The sequence below is a fragment of the Ruditapes philippinarum genome, unplaced genomic scaffold, assembly GCF_026571515.1.
Source record: "Ruditapes philippinarum isolate M1 unplaced genomic scaffold, ASM2657151v2 ctg1051_1_1_1_1, whole genome shotgun sequence".
In the NCBI taxonomy this organism is placed as follows: Eukaryota; Metazoa; Mollusca; class Bivalvia; order Venerida; family Veneridae; genus Ruditapes; species Ruditapes philippinarum.
In genome coordinates this window covers 72,545-95,221 of record NW_026856855.1, presented here as the reverse complement: position 1 = coordinate 95,221, position 22,677 = coordinate 72,545, and the positions used below count along the sequence as shown (strand labels likewise).

The window sequence follows — 22,677 nt, the reverse complement described above, 5'->3', positions numbered from 1 at the left end:
TCGCTTGATCGTGCTTGATCGAGTTGATCTGATCGGCGGTGAGAACACAGCATTATGTATACCATATCACACGCCGGCCTCGAGAGGCCGGCGTGTAATAAAATGTTCCTTTGTCTTTGCTTAACTTTTCAGGCTTTTATCCATGGACTTCAGTGGAGCTCCTTATTAGTAATTAAGTCAAAGCAATGCAATTCCATATTTAAAAAATCAAGTAGTATAAAGGTTACAAAAAATGAAATTTCAATTTACAAACATCGCATTTTATTTCACAGGTTTCGAGTGAGATGGTAACGCTGTTATCGACTATATTCCTATATTTTATCGATCCCGTTGAAGTGTCTAGATTCTGGCTAATGTGCCCAGTATGTATTATAGCAACCATTGTGTGGTCACTCTTGATGATCCTTCCCGATATAAAAGTAACCACAGTGGATGATGTGCACAAGAAAGGTGAGTATATTATCGTGTTTATTCTCACTACAAATGCCTGTCCCCTGTTGTTATTGTATCTTGTGGTTATCTTGAGCTATGTTTGCTTTTTGTTTTTTTTTGTTCTTTTGTTTGCTTGTTTTGTTTGTTTTTTTGTTGTTGTTTTTTCTTCTTTTTGTTTGTTTGTTTTTGTTTCTGTTTTTTTTGTTTTTGTTTTTTTGATGTTGTTGTTTTTGTTTGTTTGTTTGTTGTTTTTTCATCTTTTTTTCTCTTGGTTTTTTCATCTTTTTGTTAGGGGGTCGGGCAAGGGATGCTGATGTTTTTTGGGTTTTATGCTTTTGTTTTAAATAAATACAAACGTATGCTTAGCATTTCTTTTATTTCCGGATAGATCTTTTTTTTTCAATAGTCAAATTCATGTGCAGGTAATTATTATTATTTTGATTTGTTCTTACATGACTCATACATAGAGATTTGATTTATGTTTAGGTTGTTTTCATGTCAATTAATGATAATGCTATATTATACCATGCTCTCTAGCACCGGTTGTCGTTAAATGTAGAATGAATGGATTCAAATGAGAAATCTGATAAGCTTTTGATAGGTTTCTTTCATTAACGTATCAGCGTGTTTCGTGTTTTTATTTCAATAGGTTGCTTATATGTATTAGAATTTTAAAAGCAAAATTAGATAACCAAGTCATTTCTTCATTTTTGTTTCTATTTTTAGATCACTGTTGGGTAAGAACTACCGTTGATACAATAATGAGGCGACATCTTGTTCGGATTGCTTTGTCTTCAGTGGTACATGTGACGGTTTTAAGACTTTCATGCTTTGGATAATGATTTATTATGGAATTACCTTGGCATACATGTATTTTGTAAAGTTAATGTTAAATATATCATGCGAAAACTATTTTTGGAACGGCGTCAAGAATTCCTCCAAAAGTTCAAAAAGAGATACTTATATGCATGGGGAGAAATAACTACACAGAAAAAGTGCAGTTTCGAGTTTCTTTGTCCATGTTCATGTGCTAGGAATGTTTAATATTGCACAGCTTATGCCACATTGCTTAGCATTTAGCAGTGTTCAATCATTTTAGGTTAAATGGATCCGATCGCTTTGGTGGATCAGACAAATGTAATGGCACTCGCAGACGAAATATGGGACAATTATTTACAGATGTCGCAAAATGTTAATAACATATTTTTTTTCTATGAGCATATTCGCTTGTAAAAATATGACGCTCAAATGAAATAAGCTTCTGTGAATATATAACCGCACACTAGTCAAAGCTAGACAAAGTAGTAAATCATTTCCAGAGCAACTGACATATAGCGCTAAAACTATGGTGTTCCGTTCGCACCAGTTATCACTTCGCCCTTTTAAGAACGCCAAGATACGACAATGCGAATTTTATTTCGCATCTTCTCCCTTCAGGAATAGCATTACAAACACGAAAATTGGGTGATAAGAAAATCGACCTAAGATTTTTATTAGTTATACAGTTAAAATTGGCAGGATCTAGGAACCTTACAAAACATATTAGCTGGAGAAGTTTAGTTACCGAAAAGTTCCCACGGGTTTGGCCAGATGAAACAAAAAGGGATTTAATTTGGTGCATAGGCATATTTCATGACATATCTTAACAGGAGCACAGTTCAGTTTTATCAAAATATCATGAAAATGAAACATAACATAATAACAAAAAGTCCAGCGTTATAAACAAAACGATTTATTGATGTATAAATAATTCTGTAAATGTCGTAATAATGGTTTTAAGGAAAATAAAACAATATCGTAGCAATGCTGAAAATTATCATGAAATCAGAATACGTTTAAAAAAGGAACATAAGAAACAATATTGTAACAATGCTGAAAATTATCATAAAATCATGTACATTTAATCATCTGAGAAAGACATAGTAATATGTCCCAAATTTCTGACATGATGTGATGTGATTGTCTTACTAAAAACTGTTGTCTTTTTGCTATTAGTTATAAAGATTATTGACAGATATATGGCCGTATATATTAAACGGTTGTTCGAGGGTTATATTGCAAACAACCGTTTACATATACGGTCATATAAACTGTCAGAAACCTTTATATACAGCAAACCGCTTTTTCAGAGAGGAAAAAGTGAGATTTCTTTTACAGCAGTCGTGTTTATAAAACTTTTTGAACGTCACGATTATCCAAAGAAAAGCGATGTTACAAACGTTCAGTATTATAAAATACCATATACATGTGAATCTACTGAAAACAATTATTTGTATACCTACGAAAAAATCACTTAAAGCAACAATACGTATAATAAGTAATGAGTTTCATGAATAATTTGTACAACATTATTGTTCAAACTTGTATTATTTCAATACAAAATGTGATGTGTCGCGTATAATTAAATAAAAGGGCGATAATTCTAATACATAAAAACTTATGTAAGATCAATTTTTTATCACATTAACAATAATAACAATAAATACCAACATTTTGTTTTGTATACGAAGGCCAATGTCCATAAATCAAATGCAATATCAGTAATATTCACTGTTCTAGTGAATTGCACCCTATTACATAATGGAAGTAATGCTTTTACATAGTAAAACGGCACAATTCGTTTAACTGTTGTGAGAATAAACTTACATATATTTTACAATTTTTGTTTGTAGACATTTAAGCATAGACAACATCCAATGTATTACTCAATAAATTTACCCAGGTATAAATCTCTTGCCTGCGAATACTTCTACCACTGTTGCCTGCTGCTCAAGACAATAGGTACATAGTCTATCAATTCTGGGTATCCCAATTCAGAATATAATTACCTCCCTTTAAGTGTCACTAAAGAATTATTTAAGTTTGGAAATAAACTTTTTTTTATCGAAAAAAGTCTTATCTGCGACCTTTAGATATTAAAGAATTGAAATATTTGCATATTCTTTTTATTACACTGCTTTCGGTGTCACATTCCTTGGCACATTCAACAAGGGAATGGATGTAAATTTCTAGTTTCTAGATAATTTTGCTCGTACAAGTAAAACAATAAATCCAAGTATTCGGAATCCGACCAGCATCACGCATAGAAGTATAATGTCCAGCTGCTTATTATCCTGTAAAAAAAGAAGAATACAAGTAAAAAATTGCTGGGAAATGCAGCAATGTGATTGTCACGGCGAAAAAAAGAAAAAATACAAAAACAAACAGTTAAGTATAATGTTAAGGTATCTCCAAATAGCATTGAGTTTAATTGACAGGTTAACTTGTTAAGAAGGTTTTTAAGTATTGTAATGTAACTTGTTACAAGAGCCATGCATATGTAGTAGAGCAGAATAATTTATCATTCTTGTGTACATACTTCTTGAGTGAGATCTATCCACATATGAAGTTTCATGTTGATATCTCAAAGGCTTTTGTAGTTATGCTCTGGACGAAATTAAGTATGAAAAGTAACAAAAGGCAATACCTGAAAAATAATGCACGGTAGGTGTGTGCCGCACTCCTCCTCAATGAGATTTATTCACCTATGAAGTTTCACGTTAATACCTCTAACACTGTTTGAGATAAGCTCCGGACAAAAAGTTTGAAAAATAACAAAGAGCAATAACTCAAAAATTATAAAGGGTATCATTCTTGCGCACAACATTCCTCCTCAATAAGATCAATCCACCAATGAAGTTTCATGTTGACATCTCAAAGACCTTTTGAGTTGTGCTCCACTCAGGTGAAAAATTAAGTATGAAAAAGTACAAAGGGCAATTACTCAAAAACTATGAAGGATAGAGTCATCACTCTTTTGCACTGCACACCTCCTGAGTGAGATCTATCTACCTATGAAGTTTCATGTTGATATTTCAATGGCTTTTGTAGTGATAAAGTTGTAACCTCTAACAATTTTTGAAATAAGCTCCGGACAAAAAGTATGAAAAATAACAAATGTCAATAACTCAAAAATTATTATAGGTAAAGTTATCATTTTTGTGCACAACATTCCTCCTTAATAAGATCTATACACCTATGAAGTTTCATGTTGACATTTCACAAGCTTTTTTAGAAATATGCTCCACTCAGGTGAAAAACTTTATGAAAAAAAAACAAAGGGCAATAACTCAAAAAATATGAAGGGTAGAGTTATCACCTCCTGAGTAAGATCTATCCACCTATGATGGTTCTCAAAAGCCTTTGTAGTTATACTCTGGGACAAAATTAAGTATGAAAAATAACAAAGGGCAATAAACTGAAAAACAATGCACGGTAGGTTATCATTCTTGCGTGCTGCAATCCTCCTCAATGAGATTCTATCCACCTATGAAGTTTCAAGTTATTCCCTCTAACACTTTTGAGAATAAGCTCTGGACAAAAAGTATGAAAAATAACAAATGTCAATAACTCAAAAATTATAAAGGGTAGAGTTAACATTCTTGTGCACAACATTCCTCGTTAATAAGATATATCCACCTATGAAGTTTCATATTGACATTTCAAAAGCTTTTTTAGAGATATGCTCCACTCAGGTGAAAAATTTAGTATGAAAAATAAAAAAGGGCAATAACTCAAAAATTATGAAGGGTAGAGTTATCACCCTTATGCAGTGAACACCTCCTGAGTGAGAAATCATCTATATATGAAGTTTCATGTTGATATATCAAAGGCATTTGTAGTTATACTCTGGACAAAAATTTAGTATGAAAAATAACAAAGGGCAATAACTGAAAAATAATGCACGCTCGGTTATCACTCTTGTGTGCAGCACTCCTCCTCAATGAGGTCTATCCACCTATGAAGTTTCAAGGTGTTACCTCTAACACTTTTTGAGATGTGCTCCACTCAGGTGAAAAATTTAGTATGAAAAATAACAAAGGGAAATAACTCAAAAAATATGAAGGGTAGAGTTATCACCTCGTGAGTAAGATCTACCTCTAACACTTTTTGAGATATGCTCCGGACAAAAAGTATGAAAAATAACAAAATGTCAATAACTAAAAAATTACAATCGGTACAGTTATCATTTTTCGCACAACATTCCTCCTCAATAACATCAATCCACCAATGAAGTTCATGTTGACATCTCAAAGATTTTTTTTAGTTATGCTCCACTCAGATGAAAAATAAAGTATGCAAAATTACAAAGCCGGCAATTACTCAAAAACTATGAAGGGGTAGAGTTAATCACTTTTTTTGCACTGCACACCCCTGAGTGAGATGGCTTTTTGAAGTTATGCTCTGGACAAAAATTAAGTTTGAAAGATAACAAAGGGCAATAACTGAAAAATTATGTAGGGTAGAATTATCATTGTTGTGCACTGCACTTCTCCTATGATTTATCCACCTATGAAGCTTCAAGTTGATACCTCAAATACTTTTTAAGATATGGTCCGGACTAAAATGAGGACGGAAGGACAGACTGACGGAAGGACAGGCGGACGGACGGAGACTAATTTTATATCCCCAACCATCTTTTCGACGGGGAATAATTAAACATTTTCCAGCTTATAGCTAAAGGAAACTCAGAATTTTGCTCACAATAATGAGACATGAATTCTGAATGAAGTTCAGAAGACTTTGAGTAAAAGACTGATTTACGGACCAAATTAAGTTATTGTACAACCTGGTATGGTAAATGCTTACTGTGAAACGCATATGGAAAACCAAGTCTCATTTTAGGGAAAAAATGTTTTATTGCGCAAGAAAATGAAATTATTCAAAAAAAGACAACAAGAAAAGCATTGATGCAAAGCATCAAAGGGCGACGCCAAAAGAATTTGACCTAAATACTTAACAAAAGATGTGTACTTTATAGCTGTACCATTTCATGTGACCTGGAGGCTAGGCCCAGTTTAAGTTGAAACTTAAAACCAAAAAGAATAGACAACTGTCTTGCCAAGATGCAAAGACAATTTATAGTCAATTAACCAATCTTAAGATTTATTTTACCAGATACAAGGATACCTGAGTCATCATCATATAATCACATGCACGAGTATCGAACCTGGGAAGAAAATCTAATCATATTTTTTCTTCCCAGGTCTGATACTTGTACTTGTGCATATAATAAAGCTTATTGCTTAGGGTTGCAGACATGTCATTGACATATATTAGACATAAAAGAGGACCTAAAATGAACATCAGGGGGACACCATAGGTACTCAGAGCAGGAGTAGAAGGAGTATGTAACCAGCCACATCAACCAGCTGCTATCAGAGATAAAACTTGAACCATGTAAGAATGTCATTACATATGGCAGATGCTTGAAGTTCCATGAAGAAGAAGAAAAAGAACTTCTTCATGTGCAGTATAGTGTGATCAACTGTATCAAATGCTTTTGTAGATCTAACAGTATCATGCAATACTGCCTTTGTCCATTTCAAATTAAATGCACTTTATTAAATGAATAAAACATGTGCCAGTCGCAAAACCACTTCTAAACCCTGACTGAAACTGCCTGACCATGACTCGAACACATGACTTTCAGAAGACCAACTGAGCTATCCGGCCGGCTACACATTTTCTCTTAAATAATGAAACAGTTCTAAACCACAACATATTTCTCCACTATATTGATTAATGTCCTTGAATTTCTGATGTTTACAGAGCATAGTTAATTAAACTCATGGTTATATGCAGTCACAGGATGAGAAAAACTTTCAGCTTCACCATAACTCAAACCTGTGACCCACAGAATAATGTACCGCGGCTGAAGCGATTGAGCTATCTGGCCACTTACACATTTTCTCCCCTAAATAGTGAACAGTTCTAAACCAATTGACAGATATTTAGATTTTTAAATTAACAGATAAATAATTCTTAATTAATAAATTAGAAAAAAAACCCTTACATACTCATATAGTCTTAATTAAGATAACAATTTATATACCATTGTATAATTATTTTTACTAAAAAGGGCTTAGACAGTTATTGGTTGTGCCATTATAACAGGTCAATTTGAAAGTGAACATAACTGTGCTAATTCATGTACAATATCTATTTTTTGTACAGATAAAAACTAACCTTTTTTCTATGATAAGAAATTTTATGAAGACTGATTTGTATTTTGCATCAAGGGCACCGGGCGAAAACATGAAAATTATGCAACCAACGAACCACTTCGTGGTAGATTGTATTTTCATGTTTTCATCTGGCGCCTGGTTACTTTTTGTACTTTGTTGGTTTTCATGTGGCACATTAAATCACCCACTATAAAATTTAGTGTACAAATTTATTCAAGGGCAAGTAACAATCTACTCTATGAAAAGTATGTTGTCAGGTTGACTCAGGAGACCTGGAGATTGAGACCGGTGTCCCTCCATTACAAATAGATAAGGCAGAAGCTGTCCATTTCAAACTATGCACATGTTAGAAAAAAAATAGAATGTAACTATTCAGAATATGATTTGTTTTGAGACTTTATCAATTATATTGCTGGATCCAAGATTCAGGACATTTTCAATCAATACATGTATTATCATTTATAACTTTAAATGAAAGTCTCATCCCTTTAATAATAATGACATAACTGTAACTCTTTAAATTCAGAAATATTATAAATCTCATCATATCAATATACTAAGATATACATGTATGCACATAACATTAATAATTCCCAGTTTCTATTAAATAAATATGAAATCCTACCATTAACATTGGTACTAATGGATGGAATTCAAAATCTAGTAGAAAGAAAACTATAATATATAAACTCTGTTATAGATACTATTATTAGCCAGCTAACACTGGGTATAAACATTTTTAACCTGTAGACTTATCAGATCATGTATTATCATTTATAAATTTAAATGCAAGTCTCATCCATCATAACTGTAAGTCTTTAAATACAGAAATACACATTATATCCATATACTATGATACACTTGTATGAACATTACATAAATAATTCTCAGGTTCCATTAAAAATAAATATATAACATCCTATTAACATTGGTGTTTGGGGGGAATTCATAATCTTGTAGAAAGAAAACTAAAATGTACATGATATTGTATAGTATAAAAGTAAAAAAAATCTCAATAAAAATCATATAATAAAGACAGGGCCTTTTTTCACAGTTTGGGGAAGCAGCCCAGCCCTTAATTTTGGGGAAAAATTACACAGTATATTTGCAAAAGGGGAAGAAAAAACTTGATGTAAATTCAATTTTTGGGGAAAACTGCATGATTTTAAAGAAATTTTCTTTGGGGAAGCAGCCCTATACCGGCCCCTGTTATAGAAGGTAAAAAGGCCCTGAAAGATTAAGTTGTGTGAGTTTCTAAACATTAAATGCATATCTCTTACAGTAACAAATACTGTCCCTCATTAGACTTTACTATAAAACTAACTGTAACTATATATATCAAGTGTTTAAAATGAGCACCCATATGTATAGCTTAAATATTATTATCTACCTTTTCATTTTTACCAAAGGTTATTTTATGAGCAATTTACATACAAACACATAGAAAATAATAATTTCACATATTGATTAGAATATTCCTCTAGCAGAATACCTATAGTATATGTGCTAACTGAACAAACTAGAAAAATCTGGTCTAATTAAGGTATATAAAGCCAGTAAAAAAATATATATCAATATTCACTCATCATGGCCTTTATGCTTTTGATTACCTTACAACTGGTAAATTTTATTAAACAAAAATAGTAAGTAATACCTAACTTGTAGGGATTAAACGATGATCAAGTATAATCGATAATTGATCGTTTATAGGACCGATTAGCGATGATCGAATACAAAGTTCAATAATCGATCATCGGTTATTTATCTTCTTGCTCTTACTTAAGTGACTCGCTGTATTATAACAACACTTTAAATTAAAGCCAGCTTTGGTGTACCCAATAACTTTCATTAAAATGAATGAGAAAGCATACTGGTGACCATGAGATTAATAGTTGACAGTGAGGCATTCTGTAGTTTAAAGACATACTATGCTCAAATTTAAAATTAGAAAATGTCTACACAGTCTATTTGTAAATATGAAATAAACATGTTTTGACTTCAAACAAAGAAGATATCTATAAAATTATTCTACACACTGAAGATGGTAACAATATCAATATATAGTGTCATTAAAAAAACCTGGAATTTTTGTTAATGACCAACTTCTCTTGTTCTCATACATAGCTTATTCATTCCTTTATTGGAATTGAGACATAATAATTTCATAGATATAATGAATTTATTTGATTAAAATATTTTACTCAAGGATGAACATAATTAAGCATGAGTAACTAGTTTATTTTAATCTTAAGTGGTAGTTACACAATATATAGATTATTAATGGAATTATTATAAATATTAAAGCATGATATGTGCATTGTACATATTTACTTTGTTATCGTAAATGTTTCGATTATATAATAGATGATTGGTCGATTATTTTCAATGATCGATTATGATTTTTTTTCCGATTAAGAAACCCTATAGCCCGGGGTTCTATGATATCAAGGTACTTAACATTTATCGGAAAATATTTAAATATAAATATCATAAATGAATGTGATTTTTCTTCCATCTTATAAATGAACCTTTTCCAGAACTGTTTCTCAAAAAATTATTTCAAAAGAACCAATAAAAATGACAGTATTTAGAATATTTTCAATGCCTGCCATTTTGGGTCATTTCAGAGGAGGTTACTACGGTATCAAGGTAATCCCCAAAAAAAGCAAGTATGGAAGGATTGATGGGTCAAAACTTTCAGGTTAAGTTGTGAAAAACTTCCATCAGTTAACTTGCTATAAAATTAAAACTTTATGAACAGACTATATGTCAGTATATGTGTTTATAACATATTTTAATTGACTGTGTAAAAACCATTAAGGAAAATGGTAGTCAAATATGAAGATTTTATAAAATAGTTTTCTTGCCACAAATACATTCATTATTCACCAAATTAAATTTATTGGCAGATGAAAATGAATCTAGTGTGCAAGTTTTACAAATATTAGCATCATCGTGTGTTGCTTTTACTAGCAGTCACAGAAAATTTAAATACCTTGATATCATAGAACCCTTGATATCATAGGAACCAAGTATAATACCTAAGATAGACAGAAAAGAACAAATAATTTAGTAAACATGAGTTACTTCCCCTTAAAATAGAGAAAACCTAAAAAAAACCCAGAAGAACACCCCAAACATCAAAATTAAGAAATGTTGCAGGCTCAGTTTTATTAAGCCATGCAAATTCATGGTAAAGTATTCATAAAAAAAATAGATGACCATGTGACAGCAGTTTTTGCAGAAAATCGGATAGCTTTCAACATCCGGATACTGGTACACCTTGTAAAAACAACCATTCTGTGCAACAGATAAACGTAATATATAAAATTAATAGGATAATCGTTTATAACAGTCCATTACCTATCCTTATACTAATTGGCAGGTGAAATTTCTTCTTGTAGGAAAATTTTGAAAATATATAAACGAATGGATATGGATACGGCATCAATGTAGACCACAACGATATTCGAAATCCGGGTTTTAGTATTCAAACAAATACAGTGTGTCGAAAGGATGTGCGGAATTGTGTAAATATATCACGCTGATATTTCGCGTGTTGATAAAAATACTGTTTAGATTCTACAAATGTATATGATTTGAAAGGAAAATGTTTCTATATTACTTTTCACGGAAATGGGCTGTACAATGATTGCGTATTTAAAGCCAATAAAATGTCGGCTGTAGAAATCGAAAGGAATTTTGTCACGTGACTTTTGCCCATGCTACCGAAAACTACCCATCACAATATCACGGCGTTGAGACGCCGTGAAATAATCATCTTTAAAATAATCGACGGTATTCGGCAAGGGGCGTGATTGACTCCCTTATCATTTATACTACAAGAATGATGTTTTGAATTTAATGCTTATAATTGAGATACACTTTACAGACAGGCTAGTTTTTGAAGACGCTTATATTATTCTCTTTATTGATGCCATTCAGTAAATATTCAACTTTTGATAACAAGTGGAAAAGGACATACGCGCTAAACCATTAATATAGATGACATATTAGTTTTTGTGGCATCAAATAATTGGACAATATTGCAGGATAAATAAAAAAACAAGGATTATGTGAAATACATGTATGTATATGTAAAGAATAACGAGCTTATACTAGTATATTTACCTTGTCGTAGTTGTAATAGTCGATCACAGATTGACCATCGCTAAACAAACACTGGTCACTTCCGGCAGGTGCGTCGCAATCTATAAAATAATATATTTACAAACAATCTACATGTTTAAAATGAGAACAAATATCAATAAGGCAAAGCAACATACACAGAACGCAGCCCCCGATATCGTAAAACCACAGCGGCAAGGCACCAAGTAGAGCCGAGAATCAAAATCGAGAGGGAGCAAGATGTATATCGGCATTATCATTTCATGAATATAGTAGCTTTAGCGGGATTTGAACTCAATATAATAAAAGGTTGTATTACCTATAGATTCAATATTTTCCCACTGATTCAGAGTGATAAGCTCGCCGGCATATTTGAACCACGATAAATATTCCAGCCAAACAAAATACACTGGGAAGGAGCTGGAATAGAAAATTACCATAAAAATGTTGAAGAAACTTTAATCTTTGTGTCTGTAATAAAAACATCAAAATACTCTCTTTTATATTGTGTATATAAATAGAATTTGGTATGATTTTCGTCAAAATATGAAATAATTATTCTAACAAATTCAAGCAGCCGCGTAAATTTTTGAAGAATGAACGCTATTTGATAAAATGAAATTTGCTTACTCGGCGTTCATGAACAGTCCGCCAAACATCATGAAACAAATGACAGCCGGTGCTGCTATCCCAATGGCAACTTCTGCACTCGGTGACCCTGCTGATATCAGGTAACCTGCACAACGAGGAGCAGATGAGTTAGAGAATAGAAGTAATATAATGATGAACGTTCAATAATGAAAATATAGGAACATTTTAAGAAATGCTACTTTAATTTTGCATACGTTTGATCAACGGAGAAAAATTAAACTAACTACTACACATTATAAATTCTACAAAAAAAAATTCATTATATCTGCCTCGATATAATCATCATCATCATCATCATCATCATTATCGTTATTATTATTATTATTATTATTGGAATTAGTCAGTCATCAGAACAATGCATGGGGTTGTAATCTAACTGATTTATCAAAAACTCTTTTAAATCTAATGATCTTTAATCGATTAATCTAACAAGAAAATCTAAATCAGTCGGAATGACATATGTCACACGTTAACAACGGTCGATTGAAATTATGGCGAATGTGGTCTAAATGTTCTGTCAAAAACCGCGACCAGGAAGGAATCTTGTACTTTTGTGGGGGAGGAAGGGCGGCGGGAGACGATTTGCCACATTAGGTCCTAGGTGCATTGTACTAAATACTCTTGAAATTTGATATTCCATAATTTGATATTGCGTTTCAATAGATCAGTAAAATGCATGTTAATCATGCAGTTTTTATAATGCTTACGTACATGTAATTACAATCAAAGGAGATGTGAATAACGATTATCAGGTTATCACGTAAATTATAAACATGTTTTAATTGATCGATATGTGAATACTTGAATGAATGCATTGAAAAGAAAACTGAATGAATGAATGAATGAATGAATGAATGAATGAATGAATGAATGAATGAATGAATGAACGAACGAACTAATAAATGAATGAACGAAAGAACGAACTAATGAATGAACGAATGAATGAATGAACGAATGAACAAATGAACGAATGAATGAACGAAATGAATGAATGAATTAACATAATATTTAGTCATACCAAATGACACAGAGACGTTGGCCACTATCGTCTGTATACCAGTAAATATCAGGAACGCTTCAAATGTTGAATACAATCCTGAAATAAATAATTACAGTGGTTTGATATTATATGCATGTTTAAAGCTGCAAACCTGCAAATGAGCCAAACTATTTCAAGAAATCAAACTTGAAAAAAATGTACTAAGATTTTAAGAAAAGTAAAACAATTAAAGAGTTTAGTAATAATTTATATGTTATTTGTGATTAATAAACAATTATGCAGTATTATCACCACATTTACACTGCGTGACTTACGCAATAGGTTTACCATTTTCTTATATACATTAGGCATATTCAGTTGGAATTTCCTAGATTTCAATAAATTTATGCCATAGATCTATCTAACAAAAAGACGAGCTTAGTATATCTTTAAATGACAGTATCGTAATAGTATTTATCTTAAATATAATATATACAATATAATGCCGAACTTAGGGTACTCACCTATCATATAATAAGCAATGGAACAAAAAGCTATTGGCATAATTAGGTGTGATGGAAGCTGAAAAGAAAAAATGTAAAAACATATTTTCAATTCTAAGATGCACACCATTCAAGAAATCGTCTGGTAATATTTCATAATTTTTCTCAATTGTAAGAAAAGTGAAATGAAGGTAATATTGGTCTTTTGTAAAAAAAGTAATTATTGTACTTATGTAAAAATATTTGAAGCTTTGGAAAAATAACAGAGACATAAGTTTATTTGATGCTCGTCGTTGTTTTATTTGCCGCCTTATTTCCCGTAATGTCAATTAAAATGGTCAAACTAAACCATCCTGTATCTAAATCAAAAGGTATCATTAAAATTTCCTACTTAAAGCCTTTTGATAAATTCAGAAAAAGAAGGCCAAGATTGACAATTTTGACTTTAAGACATGATGTTTATAATTCAGGCGAGCTAAAAATAAAAAATCAACGCAAACAATATTGCATTTACACTTCATCTACATACCTCCACAAGCATTTTAGATATATAATAAACGTCTATTCTGTATAGATCTACCGAGTATTCCCGAACAAATATCGGAACTTCCGCCGGAAACGTCTGCAATAAATGAACAAATGGGATATCAGTAAACAGATGAAAGTAAATAAGAAACTTGCATCTATGAATAATAATGATAACGAGTGTCTATAGTACAGCATCGTCAATCGACAAACATTTTAAATACAAAGCCATATAATTTTCGCACTTTTGAAGCGAAAGCAATATTAGATATAAAATTAAACAAGAAAAATCATAAAAGAAGGCGAATGTTTAAGTTATAATAAATAGTCAAACAATTAACCCTAATTAATGCGTGCTGGCAGCAACTGTGTGCTTTTTACCAATGTGACTCGTTTAGCTCAAGATCAGCCGACACATTCGTGTCGTCTGTTCATGGTTTGCATTATTCGCTATTAACTAAGTTCATATTTTGAAAGTTTCCCTGAAAATGATGCATAGCTGTCTTCAATTTGAAAAACAGTTTCTGTACAAGTCCATTCAAATTATTTACTCTGGTCAGGATTAAATTTAGCATTGTACTGGTACAAACTTACATTTAGAACAGCATACATTGACGTCACTGAGAAGTTTAACATCATCAGAAACAAGGCTCCATTGATGTCCATCACACCAACTTGATCATTGTCACGACGTAGAAACAACAATCCATGCAGTAAAGCCATCCCCTGTTTCACATTTGTAAACAAATTCATACCAAAAACGAACAAACCGAATCAAAACAGATTGCGGCTTTACAAAATATAAGTAACCAGTCGTTTGGAATTCCTTAAGTAAGATTATGACATTACTTTCTCGATACCTTTGAAATCGGACTGCAAATTTTCATACAATTCATACAATCATGTAAACAGATCCTTATAGCCGGGTAATCTGGCGTTTTGGTGAATAATTATAATGATAAATACTTCTTTGTGGATTGATTAGAATATCATTTTATAGTATATTAGTGTTGACCAATTTTGCAGTTATCTAGTGTAATACTCAATATGGTACTTACGAGTGTTTCTCCAATACTGATAGACAACATCAAAGTATCTCTGAACGTTGTTTTAGCTGTCCGAGACAACATTGTTCCCATCTGTACAGGCCATGATGCCTTGAATCTAAAAATACAGTAAACTCCGCTTATAACGATTTCGCTTATTTCGATATACCGCTTAAAACGATGCTTAACGCTAAAGGTGACATGTCTACCTACTGTTTAGAGGACCACAACTTGTCGACACAGCAGTTTATGTCAGAAATCAGCTATCATGGTAGGTATTGGTTACTATGGCAATGGATTTTTACAGAAATATACCAGCTAGATAAAGTTGAAAAAGTTTTATCACTTATTGCTTTCATATTGAACAAATCTATTCCTAATTATTTTTAGAAAACTAGCTGTAGTATATTAAAACTTGTACATTTTAGTAATTACACAAAAAGATAAGACAAAATGATTTTTTAAAAAATTCCAACATACCTGTCTTCTTTCAAAATACTATCCTGCAACAAAATTTCACTTATTTTATAGTTACCACAAACAGCTAAAAATTTGGTTTGTTTAAACATGTTAATATTAAATAACTGGATAAAAATCTTAATCATCAGACAATACTTGTTCATCTCCACATCGATCGAATGATGTAGTTTTGAAATATAACCTTGACCAAATGACCTTGATTAGCTAGGTCAAGCATTTAAAGTTTATTTATCATCATGAATAACAACAATTCATACACTTTTCATATAATAGAAAATATTTGTCACCGCATCGATCGAAGAACGGGGATTTGAAATATGACCTTGACTCAATGACCTTGACCAGCAAAGGTCAAGTTTTCAAAGTTTACAATACTGCATGTTTACTACGTAGTTATACGAGTAGTTATCTATACAGATTTGGGACGGTACTATTTTTGCCTTTTCCGATCACACATTTTTTTTAACTTTAACAATTAACGGGAATAAAATAAAAACAGAAATAAATATTTTTTCAATGACAGAAGTACCTTTATTTGCAAATGGTCTGTTTCGACTGTGGTGGCATCGGATATATTTTTGATAGTCTTGGAGTAAGTCGACGAGTCAAATTTGTCGCATATATTCTGTAAATAAACCAAACAAAAATGTATCTTAATAATGAAAAACTATGTGTTAATTTAACGAAAAGGGATCTTAAACAAAACAGGATCTTAATTAAACGAAAAAGGATCTTAATAAAACGTAAATGACTATGAATCAAACAAAACTTGATATTAATCATACGACCAAACAAAATTGATCTTAATCAAACAAACATTGACCCCTATCAAACGAAAACGAATCTTCATATGCCAATCATAAAATGGATCTTAATCAAAATAAAAATAGATCTTAATAAAACTATAAAGGATTTTGATCAAACTAGATCTTAATCAGACGAACAGTGAGCCTATTGAAACGAAAATAGATCTTTATCAAACTTAAATGAATCTCAATAACAAAAATGGATCTTAATCGGATAGGAATAGGAAGACCCTTTACATGTGTTGACAACAAAGTATAAAGTTATAACATAACAAATTGAAAAAACAAGAAATACATTGTTTGATTCATTCATTTTACGAGCGTTTATTTAGACGCAATTTCCTTTTGCAACGGCTTGAGGCTTATTTAAGCGTTAACACTTAATGATTCATCATGTCGATAGAACCAGATAATGTATTAACAGACAAATGTACTTATTTAAGCTTAGAAATGATTTTTATATTAATTATCTTGCCTCAATCTTTTCTTTACATTCGTCTTCTTTCCCGGGACGTACGGCTAGCGTCAGTACATAGAAGTCTGCCGGATTGAACGTCTTTGGGCATGGGTAACCCGCACTAAAATAACGCAGACATAATGATATTGTTAAGAAAATAAACGAAATATCCTTTAAATCCAATGGTGTTGGTTTGAATGTTGAAAATGAGTTTTAAAATATGGAGATCTCTTATCAGCGATAAAGGCACGGAACTACGCAAAAATTGCAGAACTTCGGTCATCGTATGCTGTTGCGTAGTGATATCGTATGCCGTAGCGTAGTGTTATCGTACGCGGTTGCGTAGTGATATCGTATGCGGTTGCGTTGTGATATCGTATGCGGTTGCGTAGTGATATCGTATGCGGTTGCGTAGTGATATTGGAGATGTCTTGTTGTTGGTTAAACTTGGTCAAGGATATCAAGAATTCTCGGCGAACAGTGTGGTCTGGACCAAATTTCTTGACTTTATCTAGAGCTGGTTCAGAGCAAGTACATATATAAAGATAATGTTCCTGTTAAGAGGAGTATTTTGTGTTTAGATATTTTTTCGAAGAATTGTGGGAATGATATTTAAAGATGAGCAAAATCTACTGAAGACAAATATAATACAAGAACGCGGTTTGAACCGGGTGATGCTCCCCGAGAAGGTTCTGGACACAGGAAAGTATAAAAAAAATGAACAAAGGGCAATAACTCCAAAATTAGACCAGGCTTTGTTTAGGTTCTTGAAGCGTTGCAGTTCTATCCAATTATATCTAGCTACCTACAAAGTTTCATGTTGATATCTCTAATAGTTTTAAAGTAATGTCCAGGACAAAAGTCAAAAAGTAAAAATAAACAAAGGGCAATTACTTCAAAATAAGGCAAGGCAGAGTAATGATTCTTAAGCACTGCACTTCCACCCAATGAGACCTATCTATCTACAAAGTTTCATGTTGATATCTCTTATAATTTTAGAGTAATGTCCCAGACAAAGTTCAAAGTGTCAAAATGAACAAAGGGCAATAACTACAAAGTAGGCAAGACAGTGTTACAGTTCTTGTGCACTGCAAACTTACTCAAAGAGATCTATCTACCTACAAAGTTTCATGTTGATATCTCTTATACATTAAGAAATATGTCCCGGACAAAGTTCAAAGTGTAAAAATAAACAAAGGGGGATAATTCAAAAATTAGGCATGGCAGAGTTAAGGTTCTTGTTCACTGCACACCTACTCGATGAGATCTATCTACCTACAAAGTTTCATGTTGATACCTCTTATACTTTTAGAGTTATGTCCCGGACAAAGTTCAAAGTGTAAAATAAACAAAGGGGGATAATTCAAAATTTAGACAAGGCAGAGTTACGGTTCTTGTGCACTGCACACCTACTTAATGAGATCTATCTACCTACAAAGTTTCATGTTGATATCTCTTATACTTTTAGAGTTATCACCCGGACAAAGTTCAAAGTGTAAAATAAACAAAGGGGGATAATTCAAAAATTAGGCAAAGGCAGAGTTACGGTTCTTGTGCACTGCACTTCTACTCAATGAGATCTATCTACCTACAAAGTTTCATGTTGATACCTCTTATACTTTTAGAGTTATGTCCCGGACAAATTTCAAAGTGTAAATAAAACAAAGGGGGGTAATTCAAAAAATTAGGCAAGGCAGAGTTACGGTTCTTGTGCACTGCACACCTACTCAATGAGATCTATCTACCTACAAAGTTTCATGTTGATACCTCTTATACTTTTAGAGTTATGTCCCGGACAAATTTCAAAAGTGTAAAATAAACAAAGGGGGGTAATTCAAAAATTAGGCAAGACAGAGTTACGGTTCTTGTGCACTGCACACTACTCAATGAGATCTATCTACCTACAAAGTTTCATGTTGATACCTCTTATACTTTTAGAGTTATGTCCCGGACAAAGTTCAAAGTGTAAAAATAAACAAAGGGGAATAATTCAAAAAATAGGCAAGGCAGAGTTACGGTTCTTGTGCACTGCACTTCTACTCAATGAGATCTATCTACCTACAAAATTTCATGTTGATACCTCTTGTTGTTTCAAAGTTATGTCCCGGACAAGAAAAGGGGACGGACGGACGGACGGACGGAAAGACGGACGGACGGACGGACGGACAAGGCGGCGACTATATGCTCTCCCGAAATTTTTTCGGGGAGCATAATAAACCTGTTACCTTGAGAAAAACGCCAATGCATCCTGTGCTCTCCCCATAAAAGCTACACGTCCTTCCGCCATTATTAGAATGCTGAAAAACAATTAACAAAAAAACAATTAACGAAAAATAAAGTTCCTTTACTGGTAGAGACAGTGATTTTCAACGAGTTGAGTTTTCAATTGCACAGGCGCGAAGTGCATGTTCGATAAGACTTAGGATTGAACTCCCATTTCCAAACCTTTGACGAAACTGTCAATTAACCTCAAAATTATTTTAAATGAAAGTTCAACAGCGTTTAAAATTGTTACTATTTACCCTATCTGCTTGAACCGGTTCTTGATTAAACTTACATGTATTTGCTATTTAAACCACTACGTGTATTTGTAAATGGATATAACAATGAAATTTAACAACGTATTAAAAGAAAAAAAAAATTGATGTTGAACGAAATTCGGAAATACTTTCAAATAAAGAAATAGTTAGAGACGTTGTGATGGTGCCAGCGGTCGCCACACTGGATTCCGCTTTAAACATTGATATCACTTTCGCAGTAAATGTAATTCAACGAAGTAGCTGTTAAAAACATATGGAGGATTCGTCAGAATCTTCAAAAAAATATAAATACGAGTTAAGGAAAAACTTTAGTCATGTAAACACCAATTCAATAGTGTATACAAACACGGAATCCCTAAAAATAATCCATAATGACAAAATTGAAAATGTTGCAGGCTCGGTTTGATTGAGCCCGTACATGGATGGTACTGCATTGAAAGTGCAAGTTACCGTCCACGCCCCCTCGCACCGGCTTTAGACACTATTGTACTGATAAAAATATTTATAGTGTATTTGCACTGTTTCTATTTGCATAATGTATCTCTTACAAGCTTATAGTATACAACAAAAGAAAAAAACAACACATAGAAGAAGAATTATAATTAAAGACTCGAGGAGAAAGACAAATATGACCTCAATATCTTCTTCGTTGCGGACTTCATTCTGCTATCTGCAATCCAATTGAGTCGAGCTTTAACTTTCACCACGTTGACGTTCGTGAATTGTTGAGATCTCTTGTCACATCTCTACTGCGCGATAGTATTTTTTTATTCCAGCATAATGATATTTATAACATTAAAATAGTAGATTTTTAAAAGATTTTCTTTACAATGTTAAATTAGCAACGATATTTTCTTATTACCATTATTGAGATATAAAGAGATTTAAAAGTAGTTTATATAAAGCTAAAGTAAGAGAAAAGGAATTTTAATATAATATATTAGATTGATTTTTTATGTTTATTCTCTAAAATTCATGCTATTATGATTTAATAAGTTATATTCTCTTTTTCTTTGTGTTATTGAATACATTTTATTTCTTCGACATTTCTCGTGGTCAGTAAAATTTATAAATTAAACATTTAACTATTTTCTATCTCTAAAAATGCTACAAATGGATTGAATATTCGATTCCAAGACTAGGATAATATAATAGTTAAGAAAAAAATAACCTATATAAGATGTCTTTGACTGTAGTGTCTGAGGGTATCTTGTGGTAATGCTAGATATTAGTAATTCTCCAGTTTAACGCCGTTACCGTACTCTAAGTCAGGGGGGGCGAGAAATCCGATTGTTCTACAGTCCATCGTGTTTATGAAAGTTGTCTTCCCCTGATACACTGTGAAATGAGGCGACGTACAATATAAACTGTTGTATATAAGATACAATCAAAACAAATAGCTTTTTAAATGATATAAGTTTATATTTTAGAGCATTTCAGACCTATTTAAAGCTAAATATGAACATTTGACTTAATTAGTTTATTTTCTGTTTTTATAGAAAATATAAAAAATAAGAGTGGTTGTATTGTTTACAGAACTATTGTAAACGTCTTCTGCCCTAAGATACGCTAATAGCGTTCCTGATTCACGTGCGTTTAATGAAACAGAAACAGATTACATCAGACGTTAGTCTCTTTAGGTTTTAGAAGACTGATTTTGAGATATTATAGCTCCTAAAGTTGGTAGAGGCATTATTGTAGTAAGTGTATCTTGGGTATTTTTATTTTTAAGGTATGCGGATACAAATGAAAACTTGTCCTTGACATTGATGGCCATTTAAGAATGACCATAAATGCCGCAAATTTTTTATCAAATGGATGATATAATTCTAAAGCCTTTAAGAAAGGAAATCCGAAATTGTCACTAGCAAAGTTTTGGTAAAAAATAAGAACTTTAAAATTGATATTCAACATCAAGCTAGAATGGTCGAAATATCAGATGGGACTTACTATAGCACATAATAGTATATAGGAAGTATATTAAGGAAGAAACTGAAATTTTAGGATTCTAAACAAGAGACTATATTTAGGGTTACGCGCGAACCTAACCTTATGCCTAATCTGCAAAAAAAAAAGAATAAACAGAAATAAATAAAATAAAAAGACAAAAATAAAGATATATCGATATAAGAGCTTTCATGTATTTTATCTGGCACTCTATGCAAGCATATAGAGTGGCAACTCAGATTCCTATGCGTATGTCTGAGGGGGTTTATACGTGCGCATGCGAAATATACATTAATTAGTACTCTTGGGTTTTGGTGTTCGTTTTTCTGTTATCGGTCGTCGTCTCCGTTCTTCTATTATCGGTCCTCGTCGCCTCTTGTTGTCAGTTCTTCTGTTATTGGTCGTGATCTTCGTTCTGCTGTAATCGGTTCTTTTATTGTCAGATGTTCCGATTTCTCATCTCTGTTTCTGTTATCGGTCGTTGTCTTTGTTCTTCTGTTATCGGTTCTCGTCTTCGTTCTTCTGTCATCGGTTCTCGTCGTTTTCTTGTTGTCAATTCTTCGGTTCCCGTCTCGTTATTGATGTTTGTGTCCTTTCTTCTGGAAGCAGTCCTCGTGTATGTTATTCTGTTATCAATCCTTGTCTCCGTTCTCTTGTTGTCAGTCGTCGTCTTTGTTAGCTTGTTGTCAGTTCTTTTATTATCGGTCACTGTCACTGTTCGCTTGTTGTTAGTTCTTCTGTTATCGGTCCTGTCTCTGTTCGCTTGTTATCAGTTTTGCTGTTATCGGTCTCTGTCACTGTTCGCTTGTTGTCCTTTCTTCTGGAATCAGTTCTCGTGGTTGTTATTTTGCTATCGGTCCACGTCTCTATTTTCCTGTTATCAATCGTTGTCTCCGTTCTCTTGTTGTGAGTTCTTCTGTTATCGGTCTCTGTCACTGTTCTTCTGTTATCGGTTCTGTCTCTGTTCGCTTGTTGTCAGTTTTGCTGTTATCGGTCGTCGTCTTTGTTAGCTTGTTGTCAGTTCTTCTGTTAACGGTTACTGTACTTCTGTTATCGGTCCCTGTTACTGTTCTCCTGTTATCGGGTCTGTCTCTGTTCGCTTGTTGTCAGTTTTGCTGTTATCGGGTGCCGTCTTTGTTAGCTTGTTGTCAGGTCTTCTGTTATCGGTCCCTGTCA

At 32.7% G+C, this 22,677-nt stretch overlaps 2 protein-coding genes across 2 annotated transcripts; both read right to left on the bottom strand.

The window, feature by feature from the left end:
• Nucleotides 1-1,045: 1,045 nt before the first annotated feature.
• Nucleotides 1,046-15,394, bottom strand: LOC132747920 (protein white-like). Its single transcript, XM_060737451.1, has 9 exons — nucleotides 15,284-15,394; nucleotides 14,820-14,951; nucleotides 14,230-14,322; nucleotides 13,722-13,779; nucleotides 13,237-13,314; nucleotides 12,198-12,303; nucleotides 11,887-11,987; nucleotides 11,571-11,650; nucleotides 1,046-3,545 (listed from the first exon to the last, which is right to left on the bottom strand). Exons 1-9 carry the CDS (start codon nucleotides 15,362-15,364, stop codon nucleotides 3,441-3,443), a joined length of 834 nt encoding a protein of 277 aa, XP_060593434.1. The 5' UTR covers nucleotides 15,365-15,394; the 3' UTR covers nucleotides 1,046-3,440.
• Nucleotides 15,395-15,732: 338 nt separating this feature from the next.
• Nucleotides 15,733-19,313, bottom strand: LOC132747922 (protein white-like). The gene is made up of 4 exons (XM_060737453.1): nucleotides 19,240-19,313; nucleotides 17,033-17,135; nucleotides 16,281-16,376; nucleotides 15,733-15,774 (listed from the first exon to the last, which is right to left on the bottom strand). The coding sequence occupies exons 1-4, from the start codon at nucleotides 19,299-19,301 to the stop codon at nucleotides 15,733-15,735; spliced, it is 303 nt and encodes a 100-aa protein (XP_060593436.1). The 5' UTR covers nucleotides 19,302-19,313.
• Between the last annotated feature and the right edge of the window lie 3,364 nt (nucleotides 19,314-22,677).